We start from the raw sequence: 22,658 nt of genomic DNA, 5'->3' as shown, positions 1-22,658 counted from the left end.
GTGTGTGCACCACAGCATCCTGAGAGAGGAATGGTGAGCACGTGCAGCTGTCGCGGGTCACCATTTGTAGTGGGGAGAGCTTTCTGACTGTAATTGCCCTGACACTGGACAGCTCACTGAAAAGAAGAAACAATGGCTGCTGTTTTTCTTCTGGTCATCTTTAGAGCCACCTCCCAAACGCAGAAGAGTTGAGAACAGCATCCCTCCACCTGTAGAAGCCCAGGACCTAGAAGCAGAAACTGGACTCTTTGGGAAAAGTGTGCCCCTTGATGTTGACCCCCCCTCAAAGCAGAAGGAGAGGGCGGCTGCCCTGAAGAGGGATGTGCCCAAGGTGCTGCACGACAGCACCAAGGACAGTGTCACCGTCTTTGTCAGCAACCTGCCCTATAGCATGGGCGAGCCAGACACCAAGCTGCGGCCACTCTTTGAGGCCTGTGGGGAAGTGGTTGACATCCGCCCCATATTCAGCAACCGGGGTGATTTCCGAGGCTACTGCTACGTGGAGTTTAAAGAAGAGAAGTCGGCCCTGCAGGCACTGGAGTTGGACCGGAATAATGTAGAAGGGAGGCCAATGTTTGTTTCCCCCTGCGTGGATAAGAGCAAGAACCCCGACTTCAAGGTATGTTTGTGGAAAAAACAATGCCTCTTATATGGGGTTGCGGCAGACAGACTGAAATACTTCTCCCATAGCAGCTTATATTTAGAATATATGTGGAATATTTATACTCTGTTAAGAACTAAACTTCCATGTTAACCAAGGGTCTGTTCTGAGCAGGTTTACTGAGGTTTGACTCGTGGCCTGGTCATTGCAAACTTGCATTAGCTGACAGATGATGATGCAACGAGAAATTGTCGTAATGGCTGCTTGCCATCGAATGCTTGGAGTGACAAGGACTGTGCTGTTTTTGTATTACTTTATTAGATCCTCATCCAGACTCTGAGAATAGCGACTTTTATTTTTGCCTTTTTACAGAGGAGGAAGTAGAGGCTTCGGGAGGTTGAGTGACTTGCCCAAGGTGACCCAGTTAATAGATCACAGCACCCTGAGTGGGCTCTGGTCTGAGACCCGTGGGCAAGGCTGGAATCAGCTAGAGTCTGGTGTGCTGGGTAGGGCTTTGAGTTGTTGATGTTCTTTCCCTCCCTCTTCCTCTAGGTGTTCAGGTATAGCACTGCCCTGGAGAAGCACAAGCTGTTTGTCTCAGGCCTGCCCTTTTCCTGCACTAAAGAGGAGCTGGAAGAGATCTGTAGGGCCCATGGCACTGTGAGGGACATCAGGCTGGTCACCAACCGGGCTGGCCGACCGAAGGTCGGTGTGTGAGCGGGTGGCTTGGGTGGACCGAGTTTTACATCTGTTCAGAGGTTATTTGGCTCTACAGTGGGCTCCTAGTTGGTCTGCTAAGGAACAAATACTAACAGAAGGATAGGTAGACTTGGCTCTACTTGACTTTGGAGTCAGATTAACCCATTTGCAGCTAAGTTTACTAAGAAGAGTAAGGTATTTGAAAATAAAATAAAACATCAGGTATCAGAGGGCTGCAGTGCGGAGCCCCGGCTGTGAGGCTGTCCTCCGCGCTCCTTCCTGCCCAGACTCCTTTTTCACCGGGCCTCCAGCCATTTCTCCCTAGGTCCCTCTTCCAGAGACCCCCACACATCTTCCCCTCTCACTCCTTCAGCCTCTTATTAAATCCTTTGTGCACCACATTTTGAGCTACTGTATAATATAAGCAAGGTTCGGATTACCTGTCTTCCTCCCTTCCCCTTACCCAGTTACCGGAGAGCTGAAGAGTGTGAAGTGAGGGAGGGGCTGAAGGCACGGACACTGGGGCCCACCTGGCACCCAAACTGCCCACTGGGTCCAGGCCCCTTCATCCGTTCGCTTGCTGGATTTATACTGGTCCTCCTGTCTTTTCCCTTCTTTTCTTTTGGCTCGAGCAGAAAGAACTTAAAAAGGTTATAGGAAGTTACAGACAGTTGGAAAAGCAGGGACGAGGAGGAGCGTAGGGAAATAAACCTACAGAGAAAGGACGGCGGCAGTGGGGAAGGTAACCTGATGGCGGTGCTGCCCCGTACTGGTTGCTGGACCTGAGGGAGGAAGTTGTGTCCTGGCTCTGGGGCACATGACCTTGTTCTGGGTTTTTGCCTCTCTTAGGGTTTGGCCTATGTGGAGTATGAAAATGAATCCCAGGCGTCACAGGCTGTAATGAAGATGGATGGCATGACTATCAAAGAGAATGTCATCAAAGTGGCCATCAGCAATCCGCCTCAGAGGAAAGCTCCAGAAAAGCCAGAGGCAAGGAAAGCCCCGGGTGGCACTGGCCCCATGGTGCCACGGCAGATTTATGGCGCGTAAGTGTTTGCATACTGGCGAGTGCAGACTTTGACCTGGCCAGCGCCACGATGAACTCATTTCCTGTTAATACAGCAAGTTCGGACAGGAAGCCAGGCCTGCTGTTCCTGGTGATGCTCAGTCGTTCACCAGAGCAGGGTGTCTTTAGCAAGTCCATGCCGAGTGCAAAGCCCAGAAGTGGAACCCTTCCTGGTGTTTGCAGATTTACTTGTGATTTATTTAAGGTCAAAGTGTTTTGTTTTGTTTTTTTGCAGTGATTAAGTCCCCTTTGGAAGTTAAATCTGTGTGGATATTCAAAATGTGACAACTGTGTGTTGCCAGGGTAATCTAGGGCTCTGCCTCTAATCATGTAAAAGCTGTGTTTGACCTGATAGGGATGGGACAGCAAAATTGTATGGTTATTTGGTGAGGTCTGAAAGATAACAGCACTTTTTCCCCCTCCATGTGTGACTCTACTGTCACACAGGTTGGTCGTTACCAAAATTTTGAAAAGGCCAAGGTTGTTAAAGTGATTTTTACCCAGTAGCCAAAGTCGAGAACAGGGATCATCTTGCCCTTCTTGTCTTTGATTTTTCACCTTTTAACTTGGGTAATTTAAGACTATCCTGGCTGAGTTTTGAAAATAAACAAGGGCCACGAATTGTTGCTTTGAAAGGGTACATTCAGTGTTTGCTCTTCCAGGAGGGGGAAGGGAAGGACGCAGCTTGCCCTGCTGCCTCGCGCCCTACGACGCCCGGGCGCTCCAGGGGCCCAGGCCGAGAACGGCCCCGCTCCGCAGCCGGCAGTCCCCACCTCAGCAGCTACCGAGGCACCCAAGATGTCCAATGCCGATTTTGCCAAGTTGCTGCTGAGAAAATGAACGGAACTTTGAGAGGAGGAGGGAGACGCCTTACTTCATGCTGGCCAGGAAGATCACCAGGCCCTCGGCTGTACCCTGGGTATGGAAGGGCCCCAGAGCAGCGCCTACTTCCACAGATTTTCCTCTGGTTTAGACAGAAAGGGAAAAGGGTGTCCAAGGAAGAGCCTGAAAGTGCTCCCTCATATTGAGGGCGATGGAGAAAAACGATCACTCCACAAGTTGGGCACAGGGTGTAATTCCCTAAGATATTTTTGTGTCTTAGAAAGGGAGAAACAGAAGTGAAACTCACACCCACCATTTTGAGACCCACTTGTCCAAATGTTTTTGGCCACCTCTGGCCCCTTTTATAAGACACTCCTCTTACACCCTGCAGAGCACACGTGCCACCCACTCTTTTAATTTTTAAAAGATATAACAGCAGATGCTAGTAATTCACCAGAATGGCCTATTTTAGTAAAGGGGTGGGGACAGGGAAGTCACATAAATATTTGATGGGTTTTTGTTCAAGGGGGCTGTGTGTTTTTATATTATGTATTTGTAAATGACACATCAACTCATTGTTTTGTTTCCTGAAAACAAAATATTTGTGACATTTGTTTTATATAGCAGTTGTGTGTGCCACCTGCTGTGGACCATTTTCTTTGCCTAGTGACTAGTGACCGGTGTTGCTCTTCAGTTTTGTTTAAATGCCATGTCAAGTACAAACTTAAACTTTCCTCATTTAGCTGTTTATTAAACTGAATTTCTCCTTAAATCTTCTTGTGGGATGGTACTTGGATGTGCATTCAAATATGGGTGTAATTTTGAAGTGGGTTTCCTTGCTTTACCTAACAGATGTGTAAATAGAACTTTTGTAAGTCAGATCCTTTGGCCACTTTGATTTAAATCATTTTTGTGATGTGTCTTCAGTTTTAAACTTTAGTTTGCAGCGGTGGGACACTTCAGCTTTTAAGCTTTTTACTTGTCATCTTTTATCAAATAAATAGGCATTGCTTTGAAAGCAACATTACCAGTTCAGTAGGGAAACTGACTTTATATATAAAGGTATTTTAGGGCAAAAAAAACCAGGAAGTTCTTTCATATATTATGGAAATCACTTACTTTTTTTAGTTGCTGTGAGTTAGCTAGGCTTTACTGAATTTTTTAATGGAAAACTTTAAACTTTATAAAAATGAATGGTAAAAGAAACTCCACGTGTCTGTCCTTAAGCTTCAGCTCTTCTCATCTCCTAGCCCATCTTCCTTCATCTGTATCCCCACCTCCTTCCCTTTTCCATGATACATTTGAGGGATAGTCCATTCCATTCTCCCAATAACACCATAGCATGTATCTTTAAGAGGTAAGGGCTTAGAGTGCATAGTTTTATCATTATTCCTAGAAACATTAGCAATAATACCTCAATGTCATCAATTACCCAAATATCAAATTTCCTATTCATAAATGTCAGTCTTACCCCTGTTAAGTTATTGTTGGTAAATCTCAAGTTTTTTAATCTTACAGGTTCCCCTCTACCTGGTCTTTCTCTTTCGTACATAACATTTTTTGTTAGATGTTATTTCTGAGTTAAATTTAAGCAGTGGTTTTGGTTGTTCCCAGCCACTCACTTCTTCCCCATGGAAGCTGAGAGGATTTGGGATGGTCGCGTGAGCCACAGCTATTTCTCTATCAGCCAAGGTTAATTAATGTCTATTCTTTGCTGCATCATGTTTAATGGTTTTGTTCTCTTGCTGTTGACTAGTCCTCTGACCTCCCACTTCATACTCTCAAGTATCTACATAGGCTCCTTACAGAGTTGGACCTTTTAGACTTGAGCACGAAGGACCCTGTTTTGGTTCAGGCTGTTGACTGTGGTAGAAATGGATTGTCAGGAATATGAGTGGGTTTATGTGTTTTCCCCAGAAAAATCAAGAACTGATGGTAAGTAGAAACAAAAAAAACCACTTCAGTCACTTGAGTATTAGTGAACGATCAGTAATGCACACCTGTCAACCGAGGTAGGTAGCTTATCTAACTAGTTCTATCTTAACGTTCCTGTTAAAATTACTATCTTGGATCTGTTCTTTTGCCAGAATATTTTAAAAAGGGCTTCAAGTTCTGAAGGAGGAATCCTTCCTTCATCTTTATGACAAATGGGAACATCTCTTGATCATGATAGCAAAGTCTTAGGCATTTATGTAATAAAATACTTTATTAGTCAGTAATTTGTTAAAATACTATCTTTCACATAGAGCTAAAGTGCAAATTTCTCTCTATAAAACAAAGCAAGCACTTCTGTCAGGCTTTGTGACTTAGAAAACCCAATATAGAAGACTTAAGGTTTAAGAAATACCTTATGGCAGCATACAAGTATGAAAATATTTTTTATAAAGGTACCATCACTTGGGACCATTTCATATGTCTCTACACTTTTTTACTTAATTATTCAGGAAACTACTGTTACGTAATTAAATAACTATGAACACTTGTTACATCAGAATAATGACCTCATTATCAGGATCTGAATTCTCAACTCAGACAGCACTTTGTATAGTCACCGTCATTCAGACACTGACAAAGAGCAGTCAGTGTGAGAAACATGACTGGCTCTGTCCCTGGAAAAGGAACCAGTGGTTTCCAACCACTGAGACTGGAAATAGCAGCTGTCGGGTTGGCACCTGTGCCACGGGTGATTGGAAGGGAAGATTCTACTTACGCAGCATGACAGCTTGGGACCTTGGCCATATTACATACATTTTATCATTTAACAAGTTGCTAGAAAAATAAGGCCTCTCCAAGGCACTCTATTCTGCTTCCCCAAAGGGTGCCGGACAGCACAGTGCAATGGCTATGGGAGGTGGGAGTCGGGGCAGCGAGTGGATAAAACTGCAGGACAACAGGGACACATCATTCGGAGGTTCTTGGTTCAGTAGAAACTGGCACTCTTAATTCATTGTCAAAAATACTTATTTGCTGTTGATGTGGCATGTTTTTTCAAATGTGTTCTTTAACGTCTGTAGGAGGGGTCACGCTGGGGGGATGGGGGGTGGTAGGGTAGACTTGCTCACCTGTGCAATACCTGATTTACACCATGTTTCAGTTGTTGGGTAACAAACCCAGAGAACTTTCAGACTAAAGCATCTGGACTGAGTTTCTGCAAATGATGTGTGAGAAACAATGACACACAAGTAAGACCTGCCAGGCCACTCCCCTATTCTTAATTAGAAAAATAGTCTTGATAGGGAAAAATAACAGCTTCTGGCACTAGTTTGCAAGCTAAGTATGGCTCAAAGACTCTTTCTTGAAATAAGCAAGGTATCGACCTAGAAATGTTAGCAACATTCATTTCATATCTCAAAAGATTGCTTTAACAGAAAATTAGCCCCAACGCTAATCTCTTTGTAGGGGAGCAGAAATGCCTTAAGAAAGCTAGCTTTCAATCATTTTTCACAACTGGGTCAGGCCTGGGTTCTCCCCAGGAATGCTGATCTCAGTCAGTTTGAGAGAAAGACTTGGAGGAGTTACCCTACGGTTTGGACCTCATCACACAGCTCCTGGCCTCTCCCCGCCTTAGTGCAAATTCTGCTCCAGAACCTCTGTCCTGGTCACACAAGGAGCAGTGATGTTCCGAGGGCCTGCTGGGACCATCCGAAGAACAGGGACCGCCAGCAGACAGTGGACACCACACTATGTTTACTAGCTTAAAAGGAGAAAATAAATAACTTGGATGAACTATAAGTTACCTTTGAGACAAAGCTTAATAATTTAGTTTGTTTTTCTAACTAAAAACATTTGGAGGTACAGAATGTGTAAGTTCCTTACCGTCTCCTTTTGCTTTGGGAGACTACTAGATTTTGAGAAATGCTAAGTTTCTTTGATTTCTTTTCTCCCTGGGACATCCCTTGTCACCAAATGCAGATTTACAGGGTTAGGGCTTGACAGGCAGTGTCTCCTTGAACCCAGAGTGGTTGGGTTTGGCCTCTGGCAGCGCCACTGGGTACTCTGCTGTGGCAAAGAGCAGTGTGTCCAGGGTGGTCTCCGTACACTTGGCGATGAAGCGGATGAATGGCCTCACGTCGCCTTCGTTGGCATCTTCCAGTACATCGTAGTATTCCGATCTCTGCTCCTTGCGGATGGTGATGGGCGGGTAGCCTGCCTGCATCAGGATAAGGTTCATCAACAGGCGTGAGGTCCTCCCATTGCCGTCAATGAAAGGGTGGATATAAACGAGTTTATAATGGGCCAAGGCTGCAAACTCAACTGGGTGCAGGTTCATGGCGTCCTCAGAGTTGAGCCACTGTATGAACTCCTGCATCTGCTTTTCCACATCTTGAGGATGGGGAGGGATGTGGTGTCCCACAAAGACCTGTGTTGTCCGAAACCTGCCAGCTTCCACAGGATCCACATAACCCAGCACCCGTCTATGAATCTCCAACACATCACTGGTGGTGACGGACCCAATGCGGGAAACCAGCGTTGTATTGATGTACGTCATTGCCGCATGCAGGCCGATGACCTCGTTCTGCTCCTCCAGGCTTTTCCCTGGCACAGCATAGCGGGTCTCCAGGATGTGCCTGATTTCTGAGAGGGTGAGGGTGTTGCCCTCAATGGCTACTGTGTGGTAGATGTGATGGTAGTATGTTTCTTCCATGACCCTGCGCAGTGCAGAGTTGCCCTTGGGGATGGACATGACCTTCTTCACTTTGCTGTCGATGATGCTGAAATACCGTTGGTCAATCTCCTCTACCAGTGGGAGCATCCGGTCCCGATTGACTAGTGCTTTCTCGTGGTAGGGCGAGATGGTCAACGCTCTGGTGTATAAGTAATCCGCCTGGATGATGTCTTTGTCTTCTTCTGAAAAGATGCCAAACTCATTGAGCGCGTCTACGAAGTCCGGGTCGATCTTGAGGGCGTGCAAGAAGAGCTTGTGGGCTTTCTCCCGCTTGCCCTGGCGCTTCATTTCCAGGGCTTGGTTCAAAGCTGCTTTGGCTTCCAACTTACCAGCTAGAAAAGAGCCAAGGAAGCATTGTCAGGGAGGGCAGGGAGTGTTAAAGGACGTTCAGGGGAGCGGTCATCTGTGCTGGTTCCCCAGGGAAATTGTGGTCCTGGGGGGTCATTCCAGCCACACCACTCACTCCGCAGCATGCCCGATACCACTCTATGTATATGGACACATCATTCCCCTCACGCCCATGGGGCAGTATGCTGGTTATTGTCTATTTGTCCCTGGACCCATTCTCTGTCCTCCGGGAGGGAACATCTGGGCTCCCTGCCCCTGCCTTCCAAATGCTGTAGTGGGTGGCTGTGCTGCTCTGAGGCTGTACAACTCCTGGTAATGCTTGTCCCTGCCCCTGCAGGTCATGGGCCCCCACTAGTGCTAGACCTGGGGGGGTTTCCCATCCCTGGGCTGCTCTTTAATTCTTCGAACCTAGTGGTCCTCAAGCGGGCAATTTTGCACCCCAGGGGACATCTGGCAGTGTCTGGAGACAAGTTGTCACAGGTGAGGGGCATGTGCTACGGGCATCCATTGAGTAAGACCAGGGATGCTGCTCAACATCCGCAGTGCACAGGACACCCCCCAGAGGACGACAGTGCCCTGCTCTAGATCTAGCCCCCTCCCCGCCCAGCTCCAGCGCCCCCAGGCTTGCTTCCCCTCTGGTCTCTGCCCGGAGCGCTCTCCCCACGTGCCTTTTCCCTTGGGTCACTCCTGCTCATACTGCAGTCTCAGCTTAGGCATTGCCGCCTCCAGTGAGCCTTCCTGGTGTGCTCCCATGGCCCCCCTCTCCTTCCCCATCATGACACTACTTCAGCCACCTGTTAACCTGTCTTGGCTGGGAGCTCAGGGCTGATTCATAACACCCCTGTGCCCTGCACACAGGATATAGGAGGCACTCTAAATACCTATTGAATTAACAAGCATTGAAGAGAGATGGCCAGCCTTACCTGGAGAGGCCTTGGTCTTGACCATAAGCAGCACCGCATCTCTGGAGGTGACACTGAGCTCTGTGGATGGGATGGTGTACTTGGTGACGGCATGCTGCACCCTGTCCAACTTGCTCCTGAGCAGGTAGAAGCCTTTGAGCATGGACAAACACTGCTCCTCCATGGCCCCCAGCGGCAGCAGCAGGGCCAGCAGGGACCCCAGCACCATGCTGAGCAGCGTCACCCATAGGAAGCGGCCCCAGGCTGAGACCCATTTTGGTTCAGTCATGGCCATCACTGAAGCCATCGGCATGAGTGTCATCTGGACTCGAGTGGGCCCCTTGCATGTGCCCACAGTTCCCTAAGAAAGAGCACAATCTGCAAGGAAGAGTTGTAGGAGATGAGACAGGAACATTAAAGATGCATTTATGACTTCAGGTGGGGCTTGGAGCCCATCCCACACCCCTTAATGCATTATAACCAGTGGGTGATGGAAAGGCAAGGAGTGGACATAATGGAGAGGGGCCAGCCTGGGAGGACTGGTGCCACTTCCAGAGCAGCATAACTAAAAAGGAATGCCACTGCCACCCAACATTTATTGAGCACTTACTGTGTGACAGGCCCTGTGCCAAGCATTAAGGATCTCACACATACTATCTCTTGCAGTCTTCAGCAGGAGCTGATGCTTTCGTCATCCCACTCTCTAGATGAGGAAACGGGCTCAGAGAGGTGAAGTCCCTTGCCCAGTGCCACCCAGTGAGTGACAGCTGTAAGACTTGAATTCAGGAACCCATGGCTCTGAGGTCTCCCTCCTCCACCACAAATCTCCCTGGCCTCTGACCCCAAACATGGGGTGTTTGGAACATAAATAATAAATACCCATTTCCAGATCCACCAACGCAGTTCTGAGGCCTAGGCCTACTCTTTGATAAACACAACAGTTTGGTGATGTGTGGTATTAGGACTTACTGCCATATGGGTGGCTGCCTCTTTGTACTCTCACCCTGATACTAGCCAGCATGCCAGTCCTCTTTCTGGCCTTCCTTTCCTGGCCCGTCCACTAGGGATCTTGCCTAAAAGCTTGGGCTGTGGCAGAGTGGGTGAGCACTTGCCCTCTGTGACAGTGGGCATATGCTTGTGGCTGGCAGTGGGAATGGAGGGGTCAGGTATGCAAGCCCATTATGCTAACAGTAAGGATTTACTGGGCAACCATGGGGTGCTGAGCAGAGCGGTCAGCCATGCTCAACCCTCACCACCTTGTGAAGGAAAGCCACCCCGGCTCCATGTTACAGACAAGGGAAACTTAAGGAGAGGTAAGTCAACTTCCAGAAGGCCAACGGAGTAAATAGAGGCATCTGGAAAGAATCCCCAGTGCGCTTCGGTTCAGAGTGCTCAGGTCTCAGCCTTTGTCTTCATAACCAGGGACCGTGCACCTGCCCTGGGCTAGTGGTGCTGGGCCTCTAGAGACCCAGAAATGACTGACGAGGTTTCTGAACGCTGAGGGCGTTAAGAGCCTAGTTGGGGAGCCTGGTTCGCTGGTACTGAACATCCGAGCGGCTTGGTACGCGTTCTAACGGGGTAAGGAAGAGGGTGTGGGTCACTACTTTGTCCAGGAGGTCCGAGCGGGCTCCCCGAGGGACAGGCTCCTCGGCAAGGCTGGAGTTCGCCAGTGACGCTGCATTCCGAGGAAGGATGCAGCGTCCCGGGTGGTGCGAGTCTCACCTCTCGCTACCCTAAGGAAGGGGAGGAAGGCCCAGAGAGGCGAGGGACTGGACTAAGGTCACTCCATGCAGCCTGCCCTTTCCGAACCCTGCCGCGCGGTACCTTCCCCGGTTCATTCCTTCCGAGCTCCTGGAGCTCGTCCCCTCCTCACCCCTGCCGCCGCCTTCCCGGCGGGCGCAGGATCCGAGGCTGCTGTCTCCCAGGACCTCCTCCACCGCAGGCCTTCTGGCCTCGCCCTCTGGCCTCGCCATTGGATGACCAGTCGTCCGTCCCAGCGGATTGGCTTCCCCTACTTGCCCGCCCCTCGCATTTCCGGGTTCCCGCGCCTGCGTCTGCTTCCCCGGGAAAGACGCGCCGTGGGCCACTCCCATTGGCTGGCTCCAGTGTTGGTCTCGTGCCCGAAGCAGCTAATCGGCAACAGGAGGAGGTGGGGCCTTGACGGAAGGCGGGAGTAGCGGGTGCAGAAAATCCAGCGCTGCTGCGGTTGTCGTGCGAGGTAGGTGTCAGCTCGGGGAACTCGCAATTGCGTCCGCCCAGAACTGCTGCCCCTCCCTCAGGTCTCCTTGCCCGGTGCCGCTCTCCTGAGCCTCAGTTTCCTTAGGTGTAGAGAGAATGCTGATGGTTACCCCACTCCACCCTGTGAGTCTGGTTTCACAGCCTCAGTTCTTACCCTCCACCCTGTGTTACCAGTGCTACCATCTCCCTTTTTTCTCAGCGTCTCTCCCTTTTCCTCTCTGACTTCTTAATCTTCAGTTTCTCAAAAAGGACCTGCTTGGTTCTTGTGATCCCCGGATATATAGAAGATTTTTCCTTGAATCAGAGACCTGAAACCTCCATCTTAATTCATGAATATTGAAATTAAATTTCCAGGACCAGCCAGAAATGCTAAGCATTAAGACATTAGCAATACGGATTGTGGAGTCAGTGACCCGGGCTCAGATTCAGACTTGTCACCTGCTCGCTGTGTGATCTTGAACAAGTTACTGTACGCCTCAATTTCCCCATTTGTAAATTGAGGGATAAACAGCTAACCTCGCCTTTAGCCTCCAGTTTGGTATTTGCAGAAAGCCTGATGCTTCAAGATCTGACCTCCTCCATGACACACATTCCCCCTGGGAGCCATTACCAAGCGGTGGCTGTGGGCGTCACCATCAGAGCCACACAGCCCTAGGTTCAAGTCCCAGCTCTGCCATTTGGATTCTGTGCGAGGTCAAAGTGAGATCGTACACATCTGGTATAGAGCAAACACTTCATGAGTATCTGCTGTTGCCATGAGTCCTAAGAACAGATACCAAGGCGTTGCCGTTTTATTTATTATCTGCAAAGAAACTGTCAAAGCTATAGTTTGCTCCAGCCGCTGGGGAGAGACCTCATTGTCCTTTCATAGATCCCGTAGATTCCAGTTCGGAGAAGCCACTGACCCACATTATAAAAGGAAGTGTCAGGCCTGTTATCAAACCAGACAAACTCAGGTCTGTTTGCCTGATGCACCGCAAGCCAAGCACTGACACCGGGCTGTAGTGAAAGAAAGGTAGGTGGGTTTATTGCAAGGCACCAAGCAAGGAGAACGGGACACTGACGCTTAAGGTCCTGAACTCCCTGCTGGTTTACAAGCAAGGGTTTTTAAGGGCAAAATTATGAGTAAGTGTTGCAGAGTATATGATCAGCTTGTGCACATTCTTCTGATTGGTCAATGTTGAGATAATGGGATTATTTCAGGAATCTTAGTTGTCATTTTCCTGGCTCCAACAGTCTGGGATCTCTGTGTGTGTGGTCAGCAGGTTGTCTGAGTTCCTGCAGAACATCTGGAGGATACCTGTGTTAAGACTTTATCTGCACCTTTTGAGGGGGAGCGAAGGATCCTGTGACTAATTTATGCTTATTACAGAATTTGCTTTACCTTGTTAATTTATATAGCGTTTGCTTTACTTTGTTACCGCAAACTCCCCTTCCCTTAATCCTTAACAGCATAAACTGATTTCCACATCTGGATCAGCACGTAACTCAGAGCCTTGGGCTTCTCTTTGATTTGTTAATGAGAAGTCTGAGGGGCTTCTCCATGGGTTCAGGCACTTGGTTCTAGGTGCAGGCCAGAGATGTGCTGTCATTAAAGACACCAAGAGGAGACATTTCAAGATGAGGGACAAAACAGCTTTGGCCCTTGCTGGTTGGACTCCCTGTTTATATCTAACTGGCCCCTAATTCCCCCAAATCCCAGCCCTTGGCATGGAGTAGATACTCAAGAAATAGAGTAATCACATAGTAGATGCTCAAGAAATTTTGTTGACTTGAATAAGAAATATCTGAAGCAGGACAAACCAGGGAGTTTTTAAGACACGAAATCAGGATAGTTATTTCTGAGACTTCTTATTTCTGTCTTTTGAACAAAGGCCTTGAACATTGTTCTCCTGGAGTTTCCTGAATTTCACTTCTGATAGCTAAAGCAGTAACGTAACCACCTGTCCCAGAGGAGGGCTTGCTGTGCTGTGCAACCAGTGAATTATGGGAGATGGTGGAGTGCCAAGCACTGAAAAAGTGTGTTTAAATGCAGGGCATACCACTTATTCATTGTCTGGGTGAGCTTGCACAAGTCACTTATGCTCACTGAACTGGGTATCATGGGCCTTGTGGACTTCTGTCCCCTCCCAGGCACAAGGTGATATACTCTGCTTTTAAAGGCACCATCCTCTTTCCACTCCTTGGGACTCTCTTTAGTGAGTTTAGGCCACAGGCAGCAAATCCAGAAGCTACACAAGATCGGCTAATGAATAAAACTGCCAGGAGTGATCAGTAGGGAGTGGTGGGGAGTGCAGAGAATGTGAGAGCAGCTTCCTTGTCTATAGTGGGCAGCAATTTCTCACTCTAGCCTCCATTTTCTGTGCTGGGATATAATCCAAAAGTTGACAGATTTCCAATTTTTCAAAAGAAATCTCAGACCTAGATTTTTAAGCAAACCTCCAAATGTTTGAACAGTTGGTAAATCTGCCCGCTGGCTGCCAGGTTGTAATCCCTCTTTTAGGCTTCTAAAATGCAGGAGATGGTGGCTGGGGAACACAGGAAGAAACAACACGAATGACTCTCAGCAAATGATTGCACCACTGTCTGGCCACCAGGGGGCAGTGATCCATTGCGTTACTTTCATTCAATTCCCTTGTCAAAAGATTGCACTCAATTTTCCTTTTTGACTTTGTCTGCATTCAGCTGTGTTGAAGCACAAAATATGGTCCCTGAAGCAATATTGAAAAGTTGGCTTTCTTCATCTTAAAGCATTCTGTACTGGGTGGAAATTGCGTCCCCATGGCCCATGGAGGAATTGTCTAAAAGCTTACCTTGGCACTTGACAAAGAACCTGGAAATTGACTGCATGGGAAACGTGTCCATTATGCAAAACAAAACAAAACAAAACAAAACAAAACAAAACAAAACAAAACAAAACAAAAACCCTTATGCGTCTTTAAGAAACAGCAGTCAAGTGCTTCTTGCTGGCAGAGCCCATTTCTAGTGCTTTAGGAAACACAAAACTCCCCAACTTGAGGCTGTGTTAAATGGCTCAAGAGTGACTCAACTTCACTTAAAAGAATGTGCACCCCCAGTTCCCTTCTCCCTCACTCCCAAATCCCTCTCATTTCCCAGCCTGCTTGGATGTATTTTTGTCCTAACTTAAAGCTGCAGAAGAAGAGGTCCCTAGACCTCTGATTAATCTTCATCGTGCGTACCCTGTGGGGTCAAGCCTAGCTTCTGAGGCATCTGCAAGAGACCCTGAATAGGTGTCCCTGGGCTGATGGTTCGTGTTCTGGACTCTGGATGATCCTCCTGTTGTACAGTGTTGAATTGATTTTCACCGATATATTGGATTTCAGACATGCAAGTAAGTGTTGTTCTCAGAGCAAGTCACTTGGGGAAGGGATATTTCTTACTGTCAAAAATTAAACATAACTCCTTTTTTTCTTGTTAAATAGCCAACTACTTTATTTCTTAAAAGCAAGATGGGATCATAATAGAGAAGGTACAGATGACCAAGAGGAAGAAGAAAATTTGAATGCACAATTGTATTAGATATTTTCTATTATGAAATATTTCAGGCAGCGAGAAGGTAGAGGTAACAATGGATACCTGTGTGCCTGCTACCTAGTTTAAGAAATCTCATGTCATTTTACATGTTACCAATGCACTGAAGTCACAGGGCATCCCCTGCCCCATCCCATTTCCTTCCCTCCCTCCCAGATGTGACCACCACTTTGAATTTGATGCCTGTTAAACATATGCATGGCTTCTTGCTTTTTACCCAGATGTATATATTCCTAAATAATATATAATGGAGTTTTGCATGTTTGTACACATTATATATATATATTCTGTATATCCCTCTGCATTTCTGGGGCTCAGCATTCTATTTTAGAGATTTATATTCATATTGATACATGTGATTTTGGTTCATTAATTTTACATTGCCATATAGTATTCCATTTACAATTTAGTTCCCATTTACCTATTGATGGTCATATGGATAATTTCCAGTCCTTCTCTATTACAAACAGTCCTGCAGTGAAATTATTGTATGATTTTTTTTGGCACAAGTGTGGAAGTTTCTCTAGGGCAGAGTTTGTCAAAGAATCACCTGGGGAGCTTTTGAAAGAATCACCCACACCTGGGCCTGCTCTGGACCAATAAAGTACTCTAACCTTTCTGATCGTCCTCTGTCTTAGCTATAAGTGGAAATAATTGTACCTGTCATGCTATCTCATTGTTAGTAGTGGTAACTACCGTTTATTAAGCACTTACTCTGAACTAAATAATTTATAGGTATTATTGTATTGGGTTTTTGTAACAATGCCACAAAGTAGGTATCATTAAGCCCACTTTGTGGAAGGTGAAACGTAGGCTCAGAGAAGTTAAGCAATTAGCCTGAAGTCACAAAGCAAGCAAGAGGCAGAGCCAGGGTTCACAACCAGTGTTCCTGAGTGAAAACTTAGAGTTTTAACCACTGTGAGACCCGATGATTTCAGAGCTGACAGGTTACATTTTCACTCTTCAGTTCCAGAGTTGGGGAAACTGAATTAAAGGGAAAGGACAGAGCCAGGACATAAATCCAAGTCTCTAGACTCCTTCTCAACACATCACTTCTTTTTATTTTATTAAGGTATCATTGATGTACAATCTTACGAAGGTTTCATATGAGCAACATTGTGGTTACTACATTTACTCATATTATCAATCCCCCCCCACACCCAATTGCAGTCACTGTCCATCAGAGTACTAAGATGCCATAGAGCCACTACTTGTCTTCTCCATGCTGTATGGCCTTCCCCGTGCCCCCCCCATGTTATGTGTGCTAATTATAATGTCCCTTAATCCCCTTCTCCCTCCTTCCCTACCCACCCACCCAATCTCAACTTCCCGTATAACTTTCTTATGTAAAAGTGTTGGGGAACAGAGTGGGGAGCAAGGAGAGAAAAATTTTTAATAAAACCATCTTCTCTTCTCAAGACAATTTCTGGCTATCCTAGGGGGCATCTGGATCTACTCTCTTATCAGCTATCCATTGCTGTGTAACAACCCCCACATTCAGCAGCTTAACACAGTAATAAACATGTAATATCTTGGAGCTATGGTCATCTGAAGGCTTGACTGGGCCGGGGGTTGATTTCCAAGGTGGCTCGCTCACGGGGCTGGCAAGTTGGTGCTGGCTGGTGGCCAGGGGCTTCAGTTCTCTCCGTGTGAGTTGCTCCATAGGGCTGCTTGAGTATCTTTAAAACATGGCGGCTGGCTTCCGCCAATGTGAGTGATCTAAAAGCATAGTGTCTTTTACAACTTAGCTTCAGAAGTCACACTTGTCACCTCTTCTGAACTCTGTGGGTCACAACACGGACCAATCTTGGTATAGCCTGAGAGAGGACCACCTAAGTTCACCAGGAGGTGAAAATCGCTAAGGTCCATCTTGGAAGCTGCTTACTGTTCACCCACTGTGCTCGCGCCTTCTCAGTCCCAACGGCTCTGCCCACCAGCCCACAGCGTGGACTTCAGCCCCCTTTGGCTTCATGTGGCTGAGTCTTGGGAGGGCCTCCAGGCAGGGAACTTCTGCAGACGTGATACTCACCTGTGAGAGCGGTGGGCTCCCAGTTACCGACCGCCTTTCCCCGGCTGTTTAATGAGAAGCCGCCTACTTCTGCCTAAAAATATGTTCATGTTGACATGCAGACTGGCTCAGGTGCTTAAGATGCCATTTTAGATCACAGCCTCTAAGAGATGTGATTAACACCCTCTCCTCTTCCTGCCCGGTGAGGTGACGCGGTGGCCGCTAGGGGGGGCCATGCAGTCACTCTGCATCTTCCCGCTTCTCAGATTTCCCTGCTTCCCCAGATTCCAGGCTGCCCCTTCCTCAGCTTCCATCAGTGAGACACCAACTGGTAGGTTGCTACCTGGGGGCTGCTGGGCAGAGGGGCTGCAAACCACCCTGGTCCAGACTGCAGCCTTCTTTGGACGCACCCCCCAAAAGCTTTCAGTGGAAGCGCTCCGTTGCCATAGCAACGTGCAGACAAGGAACTTAACAAGGGGACCTGGCTAGCCGAGAAAGCTAGGCTTTTGATACTCATTTCCCTCTTCTAAATAGATAAGAATCCCTAGGAAGCCTTTGCATGGACATCCAAGGGCCCTCTCTGGGCATTGAGAAAAGCTTTTAAAACACTACTGTGAAATGAGTGCAGTCTTAGTAGAGAGATGGTCGCAGCTCGGGGGTTCTTGGAGGAACCAAGGCATAAGTTCAGAGCCAAGGCAACTACTTGTTCTTAATAACAGCTTTATTGAAATATAATTCGCCTACCACACAATTCACTCGTTTAAAGCGTACAGTTCAGTGTTTTTTAGTATATTCCCAGAGCTGTGCAACCATCTCCACAGTGACTTTTAAGGCCCCCCCCCCACCTCCCAGCAGTCATTCCTCATTTCTCCTCCTCCTGCCCCCCTTAGCTCCTGGCAACCTATTTTCTGTCTGTATAGATTTCTCTGTTCTGGACATTTCCTATGAATGGAATCATACAATATGTGGTCTCTTGTGACTGATTTCTTTCAGCATTTTCAATCTTTGCCTTCAGGTTCTCCATAGTTTCTCCGACAAAGGTGTCTCCATTCTCTTTGAGAACAATCCATTGTCCTGGGGTGCTGCCAGATTAGCCCACAGGATCGAGATGGATGGGAGGCAGCAGATTCCTCCAAGACCACCAAGCCTGGCCCTTCCTGTTCTGGCTGCTTCGTGACTGTAGCAGGGACTGTGTGGCCCCTCCAGAGCGCATTGGAGTGGGCTGCCATCCAGCACGAGCTGACGTGTTCCACGACTCCCCCTTTCAGAGGCTGGGGTAGGAGAACTGCAATCACAAGCAGCCAGTGTTCACACGGGCCAGGCACCCTGCCAGGAGCACCACGTGTGTTAAGACTAGATTGTTACAGACCTTTGGTTTTTTTTTTTTCCTTTTTATGGGATTTGCTTAAAAGCCACCTCTTCTGCTTTATGTGGATGTTTTGCAGAGGCTATATATAGTCTGACTCAGTTTTCTATTTTTCAGCCATAAATAATGCATATAGAAATAATCTCACTTTCCACCCTCTCCTCATCGAGATATTTTACCTGTTTATTTATTTAATTATTATGGTGTTAAAATACACATAAAATGTACCATCTCACCTATTTTTAAGTGTACAGTTCAGTGGTGGCAGACACATTCACACTGTTGCGTGGCCATCACTGCTATCCATCCCATAACCCTCTTCATCTTCCCAAACTGAGACTCTTAATACCCCTTGAACACTGACCCCACATTGTGCCCTCCCCCAGCCCGGGCCACCACCCCTTCTACTTCCGTGATTCTGACCACTCCGAGTGGAATCATATGTCTTTAATCCTTTTGTGTCTGACTTTCACTTATAATGTCCTCAGAGGTCATCTATGTGGTACCATGTGTCGGAATTTCCTTAAGACTGAATGGCATTACTAGTATTCACTTTTAACATGTCCTTGTTAGAGCCGAGAGGCCAGCCTGATACCATTTTAGAAATCTTATTTTAAAGATTTCATTTTTTTAGAGCAGTTTTAGAGCCACAGCAAAATTGAGAGGAAAGTACAGAGATTTCCCTGCCTGTCCCATGCACAGCTTCCCACACTAGCAGCCCCCCTCCACAAGAGGGGGGCAGTTGTTAACAATCGATGAACCTACAGTGACACATCTTGGTCACTCAGAGGCCTTAGTTCCCATTAGGCCTCACTCTTGGGGGTGTGCATTCTGTACGTTTGGACAAATGTTTAGTGACATGTATCCACAATTATAGTATCATACAGAATATTTTTTATTATCCTACATGTCCTCTGTACTCTGCCTATTCATCCCTTCCCTTCCCCCAAAACTCTTGATCTTTTATTGTCTCCATAGTTTTGCCTTTTCCAGAATATCACAGAGTTAGAATCATAGAGCCTTTTCACATTGGCTTCTTTCACTTAGTAAGATGCATTTAAGATTCCTCCATATCTTTTCACGGCTTGATGGCTCATTTCTCTTTAACACTGAATAATATTCCATTGTGTGGATGTACCACCGTTTTTTTATCCACTCACCTACTGAAGGACATCTTGGTTCCTTCCAGGTTTTGGCAACTATGAGCAAAACTGCTGTAAACATCTGTGTGCATGTTTTTGTGTGGATATGTTTTCAGTTCATTTGGGTAAATACCAAGGAGCATGATTGCTGGATCTCATGGCAAGAGTATGTTTAGTTTTGTAAGAAACCACCAAACTGTCTCCCAACATTTTGCATTCCCACCAGCAATGTGTGAGGGTTTCTGTTGCTCCACATCCTTGTCACCATTTGATATTGTCAGTATTCTAGATTTTGGCAGTTGTATTAGGTATGTAGTGGTACTCATTTTAATTTGCATTTCCCTCATGACATATGATTTGGTGCCTGATATTATTTTCCTGTTGACTAGTCTCTGGTAGATTAGTTACAATCAAGCATTTAGTGAAGACCTAATACCCATCCTCCTTAAAGTTTTCCAAAAAGAAGAGGAGGGAATACTCCCAAACTCATTCTACAAGGCCAGCATCATTCTAATACCAAAACCAGGCAAAGACACCACAAAAAAAGAAAATTACAGACCAATATCCCTGATGAACATAGATGCAAAAATACTCAGGAAAATATTAGCAAACTGAATTCAAAAATACATCAAAAAGATCATCCATCATGATCAAGTAGGATTTATTCCAGGGATGCAAGGATCGTACAACATTTGAAAATCCATCAACATCGTCTACCACATCAACAAAGAGAAGGATGAAAACCACATGATCATCTCCATAGATGCTGAAAAAGCATTTGACAAAATTCAACATCCATTCATGATAAAAACTCTCAACAAAATGGATATAGAAAGCAAGTACCTCAATATAATAAAGGCCACATATGACAGACCCACAGCCAACATCATACTTAACAGCGAGAAGCTGAAAGCTTTTCCTCTAAGGTTGGGAACAAGACAAGGATGCCCACTCTCCCCACTTGTATTCAACATAGTTCTGGAGATCCTTGCCACCACAATCAGACAACACAAAGAAATAAAAGGCATCCAGATTGGCAAGGAAGTAAAACTATCCCTGTTTGCAGATGACATGATATTGTCCATAAGAAACCCTAAAGAATCCACACCAAAACTGCTAGATCTAATATCTGAATTCAGCAAAATTGCAGGATGCAAAATTAATTCACAGAAATCTGTGGCATTCCTATACACTAATGATGAACTATCAGAAAGAGAAATCAGGAAAACAATTCCATTCACAGTTGCATCAAAAAGAATAAAATAACTAGGAATAAACCTAAAGAAGGAAGTGAAAGACCTATACTCTGAAAACTACAAGACACTCATGAGAGAAATTAAAGAAGATACCAATAAATGGAAACACATCCCGTGCTCATGGATAGGAAGAATTAATATTACCAAAATGGCCATCCTGCCTAAAGCAATCTACAGATTAAATGCAATCCCTATCAATTCTTCAAAAGCATTCTTCAATAAACTAGAGTAAATCATTCTAAAATTCATATGGAGCCACCAAAGACCCCGAGTAGCCAAAGCAATCCTGAGAAGGAAGAATAAAGTGGGGGGGATCTCGCTCCCCAACTTCAAGCTCTACTACAAAGCCACAGTAATCAAGACAATTTGGTACTGGCACAAAAACAGACCCATAGACCAATGGAACAGATTAGAGGGCCCAGATATAAACCCAAGCATATATGATCAATTAATATATGATAAAGGAGCCATGGATATGCAGTGGGGAAATGACAGCTTCTTCAACATCTGGTGTTGGCAAAACTGGACAGCCACATGAAAGAGAATGACACTGGATTATAGTCTAACCCCATACACAAAAGTAAACTCAAAATGGATCAAAGACCTGAATGTAAGTCATGAAACCATAAAACTCTTAGAAGAAAACAGGCAAAAATCTCTTGAATATAAACATGAGCAACTTTTTCCTGAACACATCTCCTCAGGCAAGGGAAACAAAAATGAACAAATGGGACTACATGCTAAAAAGCTTCTGTACAGCAAAGGACACCATCAGAGCAAAAAGGCATCCTACAGCAGGGGAGAATATATTTGTAAAGGACATATCTGACAAGGGGTTAACATCCAAAATATATAAAGAACTCACATGCCTCAACATCCAAAAAGCAAATAACCCTATTAAAAAATGGGTGTAAAAAAGGGCTTCTGTCGTGAGTGGCACACGTGGGGCAGCTCGTATGCTCTTCGTGCGGAATCGACATCAAGAGATTTCGGAAGCATAATTTTTTGGTATTTGGGCAGCTAGTGATCGTTGGTCCTGGCGCCCCAAAAAATAAAAAAAAAAAAAAAAAAAATGGGTGGAGAATATGAACAGACAATTCTCCAAAGAAGAAATTCAGATGGCCAACAGGCACATGAAAAGATGCTCCACATCGCTAATTATCAGGGAAATGCAAATTAAAACCACAATGAGATATGACCTCACACCAGTTAGGATGGCCAGCATAGAAAAGACTAGGAACAACTACTGGCAAGGATGCGGAGAAAGGAGAAGCCTCCTACACTGCTGGTGGGAATGTAAACTAGTTCAACCATTGTGGAAAGCAGTATGGAGGTTCCTCAAAAAACTGAAAGTAGAAATACCATTTGACCCAGGAACTACACTCTTAGGAATTTACCCAAAGAAAACAACTTCTCAGATTCAAAAAGACAACATGCACCCCTATGTTTATCACAGCACTATTTGCAATAGCTAAGATACAGAAGCAACCTAAGTGTCCATCAGTAGATGAATGGATAAAGAAGAGGTGGTACATATACACAATGGAATACTATTCAGCCATAAGAAGAAAACAAATCCTACCATTTGCAACAACACGGATGGAACTAGAGGGTACTATGCTCAGTGAAATAAGCCAGGCAGAGAAAGACAAGTGCCAAATGATTTCCCTCATTTGTGGAGTAAAACAATGAAGCAAAACTGAAGGAACAAAATACCAGCAGACTCACAGACTCCAAGAAGGGACTAGTGGTTACCAAAGGAGAGGGGTGGGGAAGGGTGGGTGGGGAGGGAGGGAGAAGGGGATTGTGGGGTATCATGATTGGTGCACATGGTGTGTGTGGGTGTCATGAGGAAGACAGTGTAGCTCAGAGAAAACAAATAGGGACTCTGTGGCATCTTACTACACTAATGGACAGTGACTGCAATGGGGTATGAGGGGCACTCAATAATATGGGTGAATGTAATACCACAGTGTTTTTCTTGTGAACTTT

General features: G+C 46.1%; 2 protein-coding genes, 1 long non-coding RNA gene and 1 other non-coding gene across 8 annotated transcripts in view; 3 read left to right on the top strand and 1 right to left on the bottom strand.

Moving 5' to 3' along the window:
* The window catches only part of SART3 (spliceosome associated factor 3, U4/U6 recycling protein), a 36,948-nt gene extending 32,988 nt beyond the window's left edge, over positions 1 to 3,960 (top strand). The window contains exons 16-19 of the mRNA XM_017652986.3: positions 165 to 619; positions 1,154 to 1,306; positions 2,150 to 2,346; positions 3,029 to 3,960. Of these exons, the coding sequence (XP_017508475.1) occupies positions 165 to 619; positions 1,154 to 1,306; positions 2,150 to 2,346; positions 3,029 to 3,206 (983 nt within the window). The 3' untranslated portion in view covers positions 3,207 to 3,960. The remainder of the gene's footprint in view (positions 1 to 164; positions 620 to 1,153; positions 1,307 to 2,149; positions 2,347 to 3,028) is intronic.
* Positions 3,961 to 5,375: 1,415 nt separating this feature from the next.
* FICD (FIC domain protein adenylyltransferase) lies at positions 5,376 to 11,120 on the bottom strand. Of its 5 annotated transcripts, none has more exons than XM_037004317.2 (4): positions 10,978 to 11,120; positions 9,715 to 9,807; positions 9,126 to 9,482; positions 5,376 to 8,186 (listed from the first exon to the last, which is right to left on the bottom strand). In XM_037004317.2, the coding sequence occupies exons 3-4, from the start codon at positions 9,424 to 9,426 to the stop codon at positions 7,111 to 7,113; spliced, it is 1,377 nt and encodes a 458-aa protein (XP_036860212.1). In that variant the 5' UTR covers positions 9,427 to 9,482; positions 9,715 to 9,807; positions 10,978 to 11,120; the 3' UTR covers positions 5,376 to 7,110. The 5 variants fall into 5 exon arrangements, with proteins under 5 accessions (XP_036860212.1, XP_036860211.1, XP_017508482.1 ...); XM_037004316.2 differs by having other exon boundaries at positions 10,929 to 11,052; XM_017652993.3 differs by lacking the exon at positions 9,715 to 9,807.
* Positions 11,121 to 11,271: 151 nt separating this feature from the next.
* On the top strand, positions 11,272 to 15,544 carry LOC108392626 (uncharacterized). The gene is made up of 3 exons (XR_001852066.3): positions 11,272 to 11,322; positions 14,460 to 14,694; positions 14,786 to 15,544. It is a non-coding gene; the product is annotated as an uncharacterized lncRNA (long non-coding RNA).
* Positions 15,545 to 21,579: 6,035 nt separating this feature from the next.
* LOC140846645 (U11 spliceosomal RNA) lies at positions 21,580 to 21,713 on the top strand. The gene has a single exon (XR_012125980.1). It is a non-coding gene; the product is annotated as a U11 spliceosomal RNA (small nuclear RNA).
* Positions 21,714 to 22,658: the final 945 nt, after the last annotated feature.

The sequence above is a fragment of the Manis javanica genome, chromosome 15 (genome assembly GCF_040802235.1).
Source record: "Manis javanica isolate MJ-LG chromosome 15, MJ_LKY, whole genome shotgun sequence".
Classification (NCBI taxonomy): Eukaryota; Metazoa; Chordata; class Mammalia; order Pholidota; family Manidae; genus Manis; species Manis javanica.
Note: the sequence above shows the minus strand (reverse complement) of the source record. Positions and strands in the feature narration are given on the sequence as shown.

What these genes read in the sequence shown, in the direction of transcription:
- FICD (XM_037004317.2), bottom strand. Translation starts at nt 9,426, where the DNA reads ATGACACTCATGCCGATGGCTTCAGTGATGGCCATGACTGAACCAAAA. An exon ending in CAAGACCAAGGCCTCTCCAG is followed by an intron (nt 8,187 to 9,125) that starts GTAAGGCTGGCC and finishes GCTCTTTTCTAG; the next exon opens with CTGGTAAGTTGGAAGCCAAA.